This window comes from Heterodontus francisci, chromosome 5 (genome assembly GCF_036365525.1).
Source record: "Heterodontus francisci isolate sHetFra1 chromosome 5, sHetFra1.hap1, whole genome shotgun sequence".
Lineage (NCBI taxonomy): Eukaryota > Metazoa > Chordata > Chondrichthyes > Heterodontiformes > Heterodontidae > Heterodontus > Heterodontus francisci.
In genome coordinates this window covers 114675515-114691818 of record NC_090375.1, presented here as the reverse complement: position 1 = coordinate 114691818, position 16304 = coordinate 114675515, and the positions used below count along the sequence as shown (strand labels likewise).

Here is a 16304-nt window from a genome sequence, read left to right as displayed (position 1 = left end):
TCCTAATTCTTGTGGGTGGGGTCATGGAGATCTGTGCACTCATTGCCGAAGACTTTGCACTGCGCAGCAGTGGTCACCATGCCCTGCCAGTAGCCATCCAAGTCACTGTGGTCTTGAACTACTTCGCTTCAAGCTCCTTCCAAGGATCAGCTGTCAACCTGAGTGATGTCTCACAAACAGCTGCATATTCCTGCATCTCACTGGTCACTCATGCCCTCTTTGCCAGAGCTGGACAGCAGATTCATTTCATGACAGATGCAGCCTCGCAGGGACAGAGGGCATTGGGTTTTGCTGCCATTGCTGGAATTCCTAGGTGTAGGGCATCATCAGTTGTGCCCATGTGGCCAACAAGGCATCGAATGACCAGCCAGGGAGATCCAGCAACAGGAAAGACTTCCAGTTCCTCAAGGTCCAACTGGTCTGCGACCATAACAAGAGGCTCCTCCGTGTGTGCGCTTGCTTTCCTGGCAGCTGCCATGACTCCTTCATCCTCTGCCAGTCCATGCCAGCTCAGATCTTCAACCCCAATGTTTATGGATGGATGCTAGGGGACAAGGAAGATCCCTTGAAAACATGGCTACTTTTCTCTCTACAGGAGTCCCAGACAGAGGCACAGAGGCAATACAGCCAATGCCACCTGCTCAGTGGGACAACTATTGAGCATGTCATTGGGCCTCTGAAGATACGATTCTGCTGCCTGGACCAGTCGGGTGGCGTCCTCCATTACCCTCCTGCAAGGGTCTCGGTCATTGTGGTGGTCTGTTGCACACTCCGTAACATCACCCTCCAGAGAATTGTGGACCTTGAGGACGGTGAGGCCCTGGAAGGAGACAATCAGGAGAGGAGCAGGAGGGGGGAGGCAGATGGAGCTGAACAGAGAGGTGCCCCTGCTGCACAATGAGGTAGCCCCCTCCTGCCAACCTCCAGGAAGAGGATCTCCCTCGTGGCTTCCAACATTAGATCCAGGTTGGCGTTGATGAAGCGAGAGACAGCCCTGCCCCGGGTGCCATGCCTCCGGCTCTTCTGTGACATCTTGCTTCCCTATGGTGCTGTGGAAGGCTTTGACACAATCAGCAGATGTCTCCTTTCAGACAACCAGCAACCTCAGTGATGTCTGCTGTGGGGAGTCTAAATCAGTCCCACACTTCACCTGACCTGTCTCAGTCCACGCCCCCACTAAGTGGACAGGAAACCAATTAAGGGCTCATCCCCGTGAAGATCTTAACTTTAATCAGTTTCCCACTGGAGGCGGGTTTCTGAACCTTAAACAAACCCGACTCCTGTTTCCTGCCTCCATGATGAAAATTCACCTCAATGTCTCCATCAGGACAAACCTTACTTAACTAAATCCAGAGAGAAAGCTGGAAGAGCTGAGGCTCAGGGACTTCCGGTTGTGTATGGGGTGCAGCTGGATATATCACAGGCTAAAACCACACAGTTTGCCAAACAGTGGTTTTGGCTGGACAAATAGTGGGAAGTGAATCACAGCTTGTCCAGCCATGACTAACCTTACGTTGGGTCTTTGGTTGGTAGACTTATCTGGAGTGGGGTGGCAAGTTTTATTTTGCTGTTGTGTGGGTCTTGGATAAAAATCCACTTTTTCTTTTGGATCATTTCTCCACTACCTTTGGATCTTATAGTGACTTCCACTGTCGTCACCACTTTCTACAGAGACTAATTTTGCTGCTGAGCTATCTCAGTTCTAGGATCTGGTCTTCTGCTGCGTCTTCAGTTTTCTGCTCCTTTTAGGAATTTTTCATTCTATGCTGAACTAGCTCTGACAATGTTCCTCTCCTGCTCTGGATTCTGCTCCAATGCTGCAAATGACCTTTTGCTCTGCTGTATTTCTGCCTGCTTCCCATTGTTGCTGATTTCATTCATCTCTCCACTGCTATACTTGGTCTGTTGGTGTGCACTCGTTATCGCTGGATGCAGAGGAAATTCATCTTGCGTAGGCATGGCAATGATTAGGATAGAATAGAAAGGGACTTTTTTATTTAATACAAAAGGAAATAGACTAATGTAGCAGGTTACTTAGCTATTGAAGCAAACAAAATGTGGGTTCAAGATTTGTTTCCTGGAGGGAAGGCATTGAGAGATATGGTAAGAAGACTTGTCGATAGAATTGAAATCAAGTCAAAAACAGACTGGCTACGTGGGCTTATGGTTTTTTTTCCCTTTTTCTATTTTTTGAAAACTAGTCAAGGGAAAATAATAAATGGGCCCTTTGTAAGGGAAAAGTGACAGAAATATTGGGGAATCAGGACCTTTCTGAGGTGTTAAATTGGGAGTGTTCAAACTTTTTGTTTTTACAGGCTGCTTGGATGCTTGCTATGGAGCCTTACTGGATAAATATATCTCAAACTGTGGATACTAACAGATCTTGATGTAAGTTAGGATTTATCCACAAATGAGATAACAGCACTGATAATGGGCGTGCCATGTCCCTCAGGCCACAAAATTGGAACAGAACAAACTAGCGAATAAATATATGTACAAACAAAACTTGAGTTGCCTGGATTTTGTCAGTTACATTCATAGGCTTTGCAAACTACATATAAAAGGAAATTACTTGGCATTTATATTGCAGCTTTCACACAATGTCCCAAAGTTTTACAATCCATTGCATCCTTTTTTTTTAAGTAGTCACTTTTGTAAGATGGGAAAACACAAGATAGGATACATGGCCAGATTACTATTTTTCAAGTGCCGTTGATTGAATGATAAACGTTGACCAAGAGGCTAGGAGAGCTTCCTAGCTGTGCTTTGATTAGTCATAACGAATCTTTTCCACCAACCTGCAGGGAGTCCACACAGGATCTTGGTTGAACATCTTGTCGGAAAGACAATGTCTCCCAACAGCAATGCTGGCCTGAAATAAGTGCTCAAATCTCTGAAATGGGGCTTGAACCCATGACCTTCTGTTTCAGAGGTGAGAGTGCAATCACTGAGCCAATGGGCTGTACTTTGTTTTCATACTAAAGGTTAAGGACAAAATACCAGCAGCACAAGGGAACCTAAAAATAATTAATGGGGAGGAGCTTAGTGGATTTAATCTAAGTAAGAAAATGGTAATGGAGGAACTAATGGGATTTAAGATAGATAAATCTCCTGCACCTGATGGTTTCCACCCTGGGATATTAAAAGAAACAGGTGGGGAAGTTATAATGGTTAACCATAATTTTTGAATGTTCTCTCGATTTGGGAATTCTGCCTTTTGGATTGGAAAATTGCAAATGTCACATTCGTTAGGTCTGTAGTTTCTACTTTCTCCCTCCTTTCCTATCAGTTTAGCATCAGCTGTGGAATTTCTAGAATCCATCAGAGACAGAGGACTGATTTTAACTCTGTGATTAGGTTTTCAGTGAGTTAAAATTAGGCCCAGAGTGACTAAGCACTTGAACAAGTCTGAGCTGATCAATTTTTTTTAAAGAGCTCGCTAAACTGGTAGATAGGGGAGTATCTGCAGATATTGTCCATATGGATCAGGTTCTACACAGAAGAATATTAACAAAAATAAAGGTGCACAGAAAATTGGAGTTAATGTTATAACATGGGTTGGTAATTGGTTGAGTTAGGAGGTAGGGAGTAAGGCTAAAGGAAATATTTCAGGTTGGCAGGATGTAGCCAGTGGTATTCCCCAGGGATCTGCACTAGAGCCTTAGTTTTTCACCAATGACTTGGAAGAAGGAATATAGAGTTGTATGTCCAATTTTGCAGATGACACTAAACTGGGAGGCACAATAAGTTGTGTAGATGGGAGCAGGAAATTGCAAAGGCTCGTATACAAATTCAAAAGTTAAAATTATGGCAGATGTGGGGAAGTATGAGGCCATCCACTTGGGATCCAAGAAACAGAAATCCGCAATATGATCTTAATGTGAAGAGTATAGGAACTATGGAGGAGCAAAGGATTTTGGTTGTCCAGATATACACATCCGTAAAAGCTAATGATGAATACGAAAAGTGCTCATAGAATGTTGGTCTTCGTCTCAAGGGGGCTGGAATACAAAAGAGAGGAAGTTATGCTTCAGTTGTACAGTCTTGTTCAGGCCCTATCTAGAGTAGAGCTTTCAGTTTTGGGTATAGAACCTCCGGAAAAATGTATATTAAGGGGGACAGTGTAGATTCATCGGATACCAGATTTAAATTATAAGGACAGGTTGTGTTCCTGTGAGTGATTTAATTGAGGTTAAAATGATAGGCTTAGATAGGGTAGATGCAGAAGAACTATTTCCTCTAGTGTCAACCATAGCTCAGTTGGTAGCACTCTTGCCTTTGAGTTAGAAGGTTTTGGGTTCAAGTCCTACTCCAGGACTTAAGCACAAAATTATGGCCGATGATCCAGTGCAATGATGAGGGAATGCTACACTTTTGGAAGTGCTCTCTTTTGGATGAGACGTTAAACCAAGGCACCCTCTGCCCTCTCAGGTGGATGTAAAAGATCCCAAAGCACTATTTCAAAGAAGAGCAGGAGAGTTATCTCTGGTATCCAGGCCAATATTTATCCCTCAATCAACATCACAAACAGATCATCTGGCCATTATCGCATTGCAGTTTGTGGGACCTTGCTGTGCACAACTTGGCCGCCGTGTATCCAACATTACAACAGTTGACCACGCTTCAAAAGTACTTCTTTAGCTTAAAATGCTTTAGGATGTACGATGTTTGTGAAAGACACTATATAAATAGAAGCTTTTCTTTTATCTGTGGGGGAAGGTGGTTGGAATCTGGAAGTAGGGATCGTTATCTTTAAAATCAGAGGTGGGTAAATGGAGCTGTACAGTTTGACCGTGATCTGATTGAGTGGCAAAGCAGGCTTGAGGGGCTGAATGATCTGCTCCTGTTCCTATGATCCTTCCTACTTTTTGTCTAGGCTTATGAGTGAAGAGTGGGCATTTGGGTCAGGTACCCATGGAGCCATGTCCCAGGAAAGTCAACACCTTTGGGGAGCTACGTCTGGACTTAACACCTGCCTATCTGCCCCATAAAAATTAAGGAGCTATGTCTTTACAATCTGCAACTGATAATTCAGTCACTTTTTGCCATAAAAGAAAAAGTGAATTATCCCATAATCTGAATTAAGCAATGTAATTAACTTTAAGGTAAGAATTTAGCGCTTAATGTAATTGGTAGATAACCAATTGGCAGAAACCCTCAGTTCTTTTAAAAGGTACCTGGACATGCACCCGAAGTGGTGTAACTTGCAAGGCTATGGGACTAGGCGCTGGAAGGTGGGATTAGATTGGGCGGCTAGTTTTTTCGGCCGACACAGACACAACGGGCTGAATGGCCTCCTCCTGTGCCGTAATTTTTCTATGGTTCTATAATTTGAATTAAGTGTAGGTTATATGCATTTCTTATTTTCCAGTTTGTCCTGTTTGAATTTTGTGCACATGAAGGTTTGGAAAGACCTGGCCTTGGCATTGTTGGTGGATAAACTCTAAATTAAAGCACCTAGTATCAGTTACTTGAGATATATGCAAATGAATAGAAACATGTGGATATAAACATTTATTCTTGGCTTCACTTATGTGGCTTAGACAAAAGTCTTGAACAACTTTGTTCGAAACCTGTTTCATATAATATAGAAACTTTTCTGTTCACTTTTTTGTTCCTTATGAATTTTTAGTATCATTGTTTTGGGGAGAGAGGGTGTAACCTAGTGCATTTAATTTTATTTTCATTATTACCAATACAGACTTAAATTGTCTTGAAGGTTCTAATGACGAATTTCAATGTGTAAAATAATGTATGAATGTCTATCTTTTGGAAACAGTGAAGATGATGATGATGAACATCTGTTCCAAGATCGTGACTATGACATGCCTCAACAGAAAGGTACAAAGAAGCTCTGTAACAAAGTTAAATGGATACCTGATGAGGTAAATCTGAATGGTCCTAGTAGAAAATGTGCGTGTTTTTTTTTGTTGATTTTTATAATCTTCCATTTAGCTATTTCCAGTACTAAATATGAAGATCATGTGATTTAATTATGGAACCAAACTTTCACAAGAAACCATTTTATAGTTCAAATTTAATTTGGCTACAATGATAAATTACTGAAGTACTAAAGACCTTAACTTGGTTTCTGTTTGAATTCTCATGGTTGAACCAATTAACAGATGCTTTCAGCCAAATAAGTTAAAATTCTTGGTTGTTAGTTTCTGTTGTAACCTCTGAAGTTCTAGTCTACTAATGAATATCCTGTATTCACTCTTATTTGGAATAAACAGGATGAGAAGTTAAAAAAGTTGGTAGAAGAACATGGTACAGAAGATTGGAATTTCATTGCTAGTCATTTTCTTGTAAGTGAAAGAATTCTTAATATTTTATGATTTCTGCTTTGAAAACCATGATATATATGTGATTCGCAAAGCCATCTGTTAAAGAGGAAGGTAACCCTTCCACTTCTATGGTAATTGGAGAAACTTCTAGCAGCAAATATCAGTACTAACGTTAGAGCATATTAGTTTCTTATTTTGTAGAGCCCACATCCACAAAATTTTAAAAATGTCTGTCACTTTGCTCTGTTGTAATTTTACTGCCAGTTCATACTTTCTTAAATATAATAGAAGTCATTTCCTGGTGTGTTTTCCTTCAATTTTCAGAAAAGGAGAGAAGTTTAAGCAACTGCTAACTTTAAATTTTAAACAAGAATTAACCTCCCGAATTTACCTTGGGATGTGCCTATTTACATCAATTAGAGATTGTTACCTTTAAAGTGAAAAATCTCCACTTAGTAAGAGAATATATACATTGATTAGAAGTATATTGACCCAGAATTTCCTGGACCGGCGCTTAACCAATGAGATTTAAGGATTGAGCAAAAAACAGAGGAATGACTAAGAAGGAAATAGCGTGAATTAGTCAAATCAGCTACAGAAAAAGAGGAAAAGAAAGATCAGATTGAGAGAGAAAAAAATGCAGAAAGGAAAAGTAAGATTTTTTTTTTAATTTTAAAAGGAACAATTTACTACCTGCATGAATGAGACTCCACAGTTTCAGTTGTTCCCTTTCTGGGCTGAAGAGGTTGAGTGGCATTGCAGGCACATAAACCTTCATTAGGAGGGCCCTTATGCTGTTAAGTACCAGCCCCAAGCTTTTTGTGGCGAGTTTAATTGGTAATTATTGTACAAATATAATTTCTTGAAACTCACAAGGAGGTTGACGGTGAGCTGCTGTTTTCACAAGGCTAACGGCGGAGCGGTGCAATTCATCCAGCAATTAGTGGCCATTCATGACTCACTGGGTATCTCTTCCTCACCAGAAATTGCTGGGCAATTTACACACCAATAACGGTGCATTCAACTCACTGTTATTTTGACAGGAAATTATGACCCACTGTATAATGCTTCTTTCCTTATAAAACAGTATGGGGGTTAAATTCAAGAGCACCCCTTTGCACAGCATTCTTCTCATCGCAAATGGTGAGGTCCGAGGCGCCCCAGATATTTGGCCTTGGACCTCATCTTGAAGCCGGTGCAGTGGTAGCAGGCAGCATTAGATAACTCCTTCACGTTTGTGCTGTTAGTGCAATGGCTCATTGATGAGTACATCGCAGACCTCAGGACTGCTGTCATGGAGAGATATTGCGGACTTTGGGAATTGACACGGGGTCGAGGATCAAGACTGGGTGGGTCGTGCAGAAAGACATTGTGGACCAGAGGGAGGGATCGAGTCAAGTGGCCTCAAGATCAGGAGAGAATTCTGGGCGGTTGGGACCGGGAATGGCTGTGATTGTGTAAGTACTTTTTTACATGCTCACAGTTTAGAGTTGGTTTTCTCCAAGGCAGCTGGTACTGGCTGCCTCAGGGCAAACCAATGTTGCAGCATGGACCTGAACTAGACATTGGGCTCCTTATTTGCATGTGCCTATTTCAGGCTTGGGAAGAGAATGCCTCTCGTTGGTCCTTTCCCAATTTGGTGGGCAGTGCATGTCTGGTCGGAGTACACACCCATCCTGCTCACCATTTTGTGGCTTTATCATTTTAACCCCCAGGATCTTCCAATTTAGTGAGCAACTGCACAAGAATTCCACTCGTATGCTATTAAATTCCTTGATGCTTTAGTGAACTGGATTTTCAGTTGCAGAACGAATAAAAATGCTGTCTCTGGTTCATGAAACTGGCTTTAAATTTGGAACATTTCTGCTGATGCATTGCTAATCAAGGACTTTGAAATGTTGTAGAATCGAACAGATGTTCAATGTCAGCATAGGTGGCAAAAAGTTTTGAATCCTGAGCTAATAAAAGGACCGTGGACTAAAGAGGAAGATCAAAAGGTAAGATAATTTACAAGTCTGAAACTTCTTGAGAAGTATGCTGTTGTTAGTAGTAATTAATCTCAGATTAAAATTTTCTGAATGTTAAACCCTGATTTCTTTTTTTGTAATATATAAAGAAGTGTTTTTTTTTGTTCATTCCATTGAATTGAATGGAAACAAAGTGCGCACAAAATTTGAAATGACCGTTTTTTTTCTACCATGCCACCACTCAGTAACCTTGCCAATACAACTTTAGTGCACTGCTGTACACTGTTCTGTACTTCATTCTTTACAATTTTATTGCAAGGTTAATTCGCAGATATGTCAGTGTGTCAGACCTGAGGATCTCTCCTGTTTAAGATCATGAGAATCTTTCATATTAACGTTCTTTACAGGAATTTGTTGCTGTTGTTACGACTGAGGTGAGAGGAGTGCACTGTTAATTCAGTACTTCTTTCCACAGGTCACAACACATATTTAAACTTTCCCGCTTACCAAAACCGTCAATCAGATACTGTATTTTTATCTCAGAATAAAGCACACCAACCAGGTTTCTTTAATCAACAGCAAAATTATCAGTTCATTATACCCCAAGTCTTAACCAATAATGAAGTGAACATAACAAAAACAAGAAATGCTGGATTCACTCAGCAGGTCTGGCAGCATCTGTGGAAAGAGAAGCAGAGTTAACGTTTCGGGTCAGTGACCCTTCTTCGGAACTGACAAATATTAGAAAAGTCACAGATTATAAACAAGTGAGGTGGGGGTTGGGCAAGAGATAACAAAGGAGAAGGTGCAGATTGGACCAGGCCACATAGCTGACCAAAAGGTCACGGAGCAAAGGCAAACAATATGTTAATGGTGTGTTGAAAGACAAAGCATTAGTACAGATTAGGTGTGAATATACTGAATATTGAACATCAGCAAGTGCAAACCTGAAGAAAAACAACCTGAAAAAAACAGTGGGTAAGCAAACTGAACAAACTAAGATGAAATGAAATAAATAAATGCAAAAAAAGATTGTAAAAAATGTAAAAAGGAATGCAAAAAAAAAAAAGGAAGAAAAAATAACTAAAAATGAAAGCAAAGTGGGGGGCTGTCATGCTCTGAAATTATTGAACTCAATGTTCAGTCCGGCAGGCTGTAGTGTGCCTAATCGGTAGATGAGATGCTGTTCCTCGAGCTTGCGTTGATGTTCACTGGAACACTGCAGCAATCCCAGGGCAGAGATGAGAGCAGGGGGGAGTGTTGAAATGGCAAGCAACCGGAAGCTCAGGGTCCTGCTTGCGGACTGAGCGGAGATGTTCCGCAAAGCGGTCACCCAGTCTGCGCTTGGTCTCCCCAATGTAGAGGAGACCACATTGTGAGCAGCGAATACAGTATACTACATTGAAAGAAGTACAAGTAAATCGCTGCTTCACCTGAAAGGAGTGTTTGGGGCCTGGGATAGTGAGGAGAGAGGAGGTAAATGGGCAGGTATTACACCTCCTGCGATTGCAAGGGAAGGTGCCCTGGGACGGGGACGAGGTGGTGGGGGTAATGGAGGAGTGGACCAGGGTGTCGCGGAGGGAACGATCCCTTCGGAATGCTGACAGGGGAAGGGAGGGGAAGATGCGACTGGTAGTGGCATCACGCTGGAGGTGACCTTTTGGTCAGCTATGTGGCCTGGTCCAATCTGCACCTTCTCCTTTGTTATCTCTTGCCCAACCCCCACCTCACTTGTTTATAATCTGTGACTTTTCTAATATTTGTCAGTTCCGAAGAAGGGTCACTGACCCGAAACGTTAACTCTGCTTCTCTTTCCACAGATGCTGCCAGACCTGCTGAGTGAATCCAGCATTTCTTGTTTTTGTTTCAGATTTCCAGCATCCACAGTATTTTGCTTTTAATGAAGTGAACATACCTGTGAATTGAAATATTAAAGTCCCTTAATTTTATCCTAGCTCTCTCTCACTCACATGCACAACTGGTTTAGTGGGGGGGGGGAGAAAAAGGATTTTTGTTTACTGCTGTTACAAAGAAATAGAAGGAACAAAAAATAACTTAGACTGCAGAGAAGATATGGAAGTCCTTTGTTTGACGAGGTGTCCCAAAGACGAATAGATGGCTGCCACTAGGAATCTTTCCAGACAATTTGATGAACAGTCTGGATAGGCTTTCAAGAAATGCAGTTATAAGAGGCTTCACATAGAGTCATAGAGTTATACAGCACAGAAACAGGCCCTTCGGCCCATCGTGTCTGTGCCGGCCATCAAGCACCTAACTATTCTAATCCCATTTTCCAGCACTTGGCCCGTAGCCTTGTATGCTGTGACGTTTCAAGTGCTCATCTGAATACTTCTTAAATGTTGTGAGGGTTCCTGCCTCTACCACCCCTTCAGGCAGTGCGTTCCAGATTCCAACCACACTCTGGGTGAAATTTTTTTTTCCTCAAATCCCCTCTAAACCTCCTTCCCCTTACCTTAAATCTATGCCCCCTGGTTATTGACCCTTCCGCTAAGGTAAAATGTCTCTTCCGATCTAATGTATCAATGCCCCTCATAATTTTGTATACCTCAATCATATTCCACCTCAGCTTTCTCTGCTCTAAGGAAAGCAACCCTAGCCTTTTCAGTCTCTCTTCATAGCTGAAATGCTCCATCCCAGGCAACATCCTGGTGAATCTCCTCTGCACCCTCTCCAGTGCAATCACATCCTTCCTATAGTGTGGTGCCCAAAACTGTACACAGTATTCCAGCTGTGGCCTAACTAGTGTTTTATACAGCTCCATCATAGCCTCCTTGCTCTTATATTCTATGCCTTGACTAATAAAGGCAAGTATCCCATATGCCTTCCTGACTACCTTATCTACCTGTGCTGCTGCCTTCAGTGATCTATGGCCAAGTACACCAAGGTCCCTCTGACCTTCTGTACTTCCTAGGGTCCTACCATCCATTGTATATTCCCTTGCCTTGTTATTCCTCCCAAAATGCATCACCTCACACTTCACAGGATTAAATTCCATTTTCCACTGCTCCGCCCATCTTACCAGCCCATCTATATCGTCCTGTAATCTAAGGCTTTCCTCCTCACTATTTACGACACCACTGTTTTTCGTGTCATCTGTGAACTTATCATACTTCCTATATTCATGTCTAAATCATTAATGTACACAACAAACAGCAAGGGTCCCAGCACCGATCCCTGCGGTACACCACTGGTCACAAGCTTCCACTCGCAAAAACAACCCTCGACCATTACCCTCTGTTTCCTGCCACTAAGCCAATTTTGGATCCAATTTGCCAAATTGCCCTGGATCCCATGGGCTCTTATCTTCTTAACCAATCTCCCATGCGGGCCCTTATCAAAAGCTTTACTGAAGTCCATGTAGACTACATCAACTGCTTTACCCTCATCTGCACATCTAGTCACCTCCTCGAAAAATTCAATCAAGTTAGTTAGACACGATCTCCCCCTAACAAAGCCGTGCTGACTATTCTTGATTAATTCCTGCCTCTCCAAGTGGAGATTAATCCTGTCCCTCAGAATTTTTTCCAATAGTTTCCCAACCACTGATGTTAGACTCATCGGCCTGTAATTACCTGGTTTATCCCTGCTACCCTTCTTGAATAATGGTACCACATTCGCTGTTCTCCAGTCCTCTGGCACCTCTCCCGTGGCCAGAGAGGATTTGAAAATTTGTGTCAGAGCCCCTTCTATCTCCTCCCTTGCCTTGCTTAACAGCCTGGGATACATCTCATCTGGGCCTGGGGATTTATCCACTTTTAAGCCCACTAAACCATCTGATACTTCCTCCCTTTCAGTGCTAAAATGTTCAAGTATATCGCAGTCCCCCTCCCTGATCGCTACACCTACATCGTCCTTCTCCAGGTGACTGCAACAACTACCGTGGAATCTCCCTGCTCAGCATAGTGGGGAAAGTCTTTGCTCGAGTCGCTCTGAACAGGCTCCAGAAGCTGGCCGAGCGCGTCTACCCTGAGGCACAGTGTGGCTTTCGTGCAGAGAGATCGACTATTGACATGCTGTTCTCCCTTCGTCAGATACAGGAGAAATGCCGTGAACAACAGATGCCCCTCTACATTGCTTTCATTGATCTCACCAAAGCCTTTGACCTCGTCAGCAGACGTGGTCTCTTCAGACTACTAGAAAAGATTGGATGTCCACCAAAGCTACTAAGTATCATCACCTCATTCCATGACAATATGAAAGGCACAATTCAACATGGTGGCTCCTCATCAGAGCCCTTTCCTATCCTGAGTGGTGTGAAACAGGGCTGTGTTCTCGCACCCACACTTTTTGGGATTTTCTTCTCCCTGCTGCTTTCACATGCGTTCAAATCCTCTGAAGAAGGAATTTTCCTCCACACAAGATCAGGGGGCAGGTTGTTCAACCTTGCCCGTCTAAGAGCGAAGTCCAAAGTACGGAAAGTCCTCATCAGAGAACTCCTCTTTGCTGACGATGCTGCTTTAACATCTCACACTGAAGAATGCCTGCAGAGTCTCATCGACAGGTTTGCGTCTGCCTGCAATGAATTTGGCCTAACCATCAGCCTCAAGAAAACGAACATCATGGGGCAGGATGTCAGAAATGCTCCATCCATCAATATTGGCGACCACGCTCTGGAAGTGGTTCAAGAGTTCACCTACCTAGGCTCAACTATCACCAGTAACCTGTCTCTAGATGCAGAAATCAACAAGCGCATGGATAAGGCTTCCACTGCTATGTCCAGACTGGCCAAGAGAGTGTGGGAAAATGGCGCACTGACACGGAACACAAAAGTCCGAGTGTATCAGGCCTGTGTCCTCAGTACCTTGCTCTACGGCAGCGAGACCTGGACAACGTATGCCAGCCAAGAGCGACGTCTCAATTCATTCCATCTTCGCTGCCTTCGGAGAATACTTGGCATCAGGTGGCAGGACTATATCTCCAACACAGAAGTCCTTGAAGCGGCCAACACCCCCAGCTTATACACACTACTGAGTCAGCGGCGCTTGAGATGGCTTGGCCATGTGAGCCGCATGGAAGATGGCAGGATCCCCAAAGACACATTGTACAGCGAGCTCGCCACTGGTATCAGACCCACCGGCCGTCCATGTCTCCGTTATAAAGACGTCTGCAAACGCGACATGAAATCGTGTGACATTGATCACAAGTCGTGGGAGTCAGTTGCCAGCATTCGCCAGAGCTGGCGGGCAGCCATAAAGACAGGGCTAAATTGTGGCGAGTCGAAGAGACTTAGTAGTTGGCAGGAAAAAAGACAGAGGCGCAAGGGGAGAGCCAACTGTGCAACAGCCCCAAAAAACAAATTTCTCTGCAGCACCTGTGGAAGAGCCTGTCACTCCAGAATTGGCCTTTATAGCCACTCCAGGCGCTGCTTCACAAACCACTGACCACCTCCAGGCGCGTATCCATTGTCTCTCGAGATAAGGAGGCCCAAAAGAAGAATAGTGAACACAGATGAAAAGACATAGGTTCTAAGATCAGGTGTGCAGCAACAAAGTTTTCAGTTCACACACATTCGATGCAAAGTTCTTTTAGAGATCCAAGGTTTCTGCCAACATTTAGGATTTCTTCAAAATACAGGAGGCAACAGTACAACTTGATACAGAATTGGCCTTTCAAGAGCAGGGATTCTTCAAAGAGACAGAGATCAGCTGGCTGGATCATCTTTCCTCCTGTCAGGTCAATCAGCAAACTCCAACTGCCTGTGTTTAGCCAAACCAACTGGCTTTTTTTAAACAGTTCAAAATGAAGCTAACTGTTCAGCAGCAATCCTGTGACAGCCATAAATTGTGGTCTGTCATTTCCTTGTAAACATCTGCCCCTTCAGGTTAGAACACAACCCCCTGCTGGGTTCTTTGTAAACATGCGCCTTCCAGTTAAAACATGTTTACTGGTCAACCATCTGTTGTCCTTCCTTTAAAGAAAAGCACCCAAAGCTTGGCTTCAAGATTCCAGTATCCATGAAATCCTTTTCAGTTTTTCAAAAATATTGATCCTTGAGTTTAACAAAAAATGGAAACCCACATAACACTATGTGAAGCATTCTAACAATTTTAAAAAATGGTCTGTGACTTTATGGGAGAGATTCTATTGTCTTTGAGAGGCGAGAATATACTGTCTGGGTTTGACATTGAATTGGAGAGGCATTTTTCTATAAACAATATCCTATCAAATTCCTGTTGGTTGGCCAGACATTCAGGTTTACAGTCATAAAGTCTTAATAGCGCAGAAGTCCATGCCGGCTCTCTGTAGAGCAATCTATTTAGTCCTATTCCCCATTCTATCACAGTAGCCCTGCAAGTTCATTTCAAGTGCCCATCCAATTTCCTTTTTGAAATCATTGTCTTCCACCACCCTGATAGGCAACGAGTTCTAGATCATTATCACTTGCTGCGTAAAAAAAAAAGTTCTTCCTCACAATCCCCTGTATCTCTTGCCCAAAACCTTAAATCTTTGTCATCTAGTCCTCGTATCATCAGCTAATGAGAACAGCTTTTCTTTTTCTACCTTGTCTAAACCTGTCGTAATTTTGTACACCTATCAAATCTTTCCTCAATCTCCAGCTTCTCCAACTTAACCTTGTAGCTAAAATCCCTCATCCCTGGAACCATTCTGGTAAATCTCCTCTACACCCTCTCAGGGACCCTCACATCCTTCCTAAAGTGTGGTGACCAAAACTGGACGCAATTAGTTGTGGCCTAACCCAATATATGTAAAGTTGCCACTGAGAGCAAATGCTCTTACCTTTAATGGCTGAACTATCAAAGTAAGCTGTTTTTTAAAAAGAAGCTATTCAGGTGCACATTATGACATCACAACTGGCATCACATTTAAAGTAGACAATGATTATTACTACCAATCAACTGTACATAAGCCATCTATAAACCTATAAAATTCTAACAGGACTTGACTGGGTAGATGCAGGAAGGATGTTCCCGATGGTGGGGGAGTCCAGAACCAGGGGTCATAGTCTAAGGATACAGGGTAAACCTTTCAAGATTGAGATGAGGAGAAATTTCTTCACCCAGAGAGTGGTGAGCCTGTGGAATTCACTACCACAGAAAGCAGTTGAGGCCAAAACATTGTATGTTTTCAAGAAGGAGTTAGATATAGCTCTTGGGTCTAAAGGGATCAAAGGGTATGGGGTGAAAGCGGGAACAGACTACTGAGTTGGATGATCAGCCATGATCATAATGAATGGCAGAGCAGGCTTGAAGGGCTGAATGGCCTACTCCTGCTCCTATTTTCTATGTTTCTATCTCCCACATTGGGTTTTTATTCTGTCATAAAAATGTGCTATGCTGAATGGTGATTTTTAATTCATCGGTTAGAGACCTAAATTAACATTTTAAAAAAGGAAAGTTGTAATTCTACGTTCAACTTTGGGGAAAAAAACTGGCAGCTAAAATGGCCACCACAATTTGCATTTGAAATACCTCACATTCCAAGGTATCGAAGCGGAGACGCATGTCTAAATAGCTCAATCCAGAACAATGGCTTGAACAGTTGAGTAAATTATCTGGTATCTCCCTCGTTAGCAAGCCATTCAAAGCCATCATGGAGCATTCACACCAGTGGAGACGAACCTCCAAGGCTAAACATTGAAACAATAGAGTTGAGGGAGATTTGGGATTTTTGGACTGGGATCTCATTAAAGTGAAAAATATGCACTGAAAGAATCATATGACAGTCTGCCCAGTCTATGTGAAAACTTGGAGTTTCTGTTAAACACAGCAGACAAGCTTGGAGAGCTAATCAGTACAGGACCCCAGTGGGGTCTCTCTCTGTCTCTCTCTCTTTGTCTCTGTCTCTCTCTGTCTATCTGTCTGTAATACTGCAAGTTACGAACCCTGTCTGTGACTGCAGAACATCCAAGTCTATCATTGCTACAGACTGAGACCCTAGGGAGAAAGTCATCCATATCACTATCTCCAAGCAAACTCTGAACCAAGGGGGCCACATCAACAACCGGAACCTTCAGGATCACCGCTTCAGCTGGAAAACAACTGAATACCACACCCCACTGACTCTATTA

General features: G+C 42.9%; 1 protein-coding gene across 6 annotated transcripts in view; it reads left to right on the top strand.

The window, feature by feature from the left end:
• mybl1 (v-myb avian myeloblastosis viral oncogene homolog-like 1) overlaps window positions 1–16304 on the top strand; it is a 113369-nt gene that overhangs the window by 29298 nt on the left and 67767 nt on the right. For 4 of the 6 annotated variants that reach the window (XM_068031933.1, XM_068031929.1, XM_068031934.1 and 1 more), the window contains exons 2-4: window positions 5780–5885; window positions 6237–6308; window positions 8192–8284. In XM_068031933.1, the coding sequence (XP_067888034.1) occupies window positions 5780–5885; window positions 6237–6308; window positions 8192–8284 (271 nt within the window). Of the gene's footprint in view, window positions 1–2315; window positions 2389–5779; window positions 5886–6236; window positions 6309–8191; window positions 8285–16304 lie in introns of all 6 variants that reach the window. The other 2 variants (XM_068031932.1, XM_068031930.1) reach the window with 2 other exon arrangements.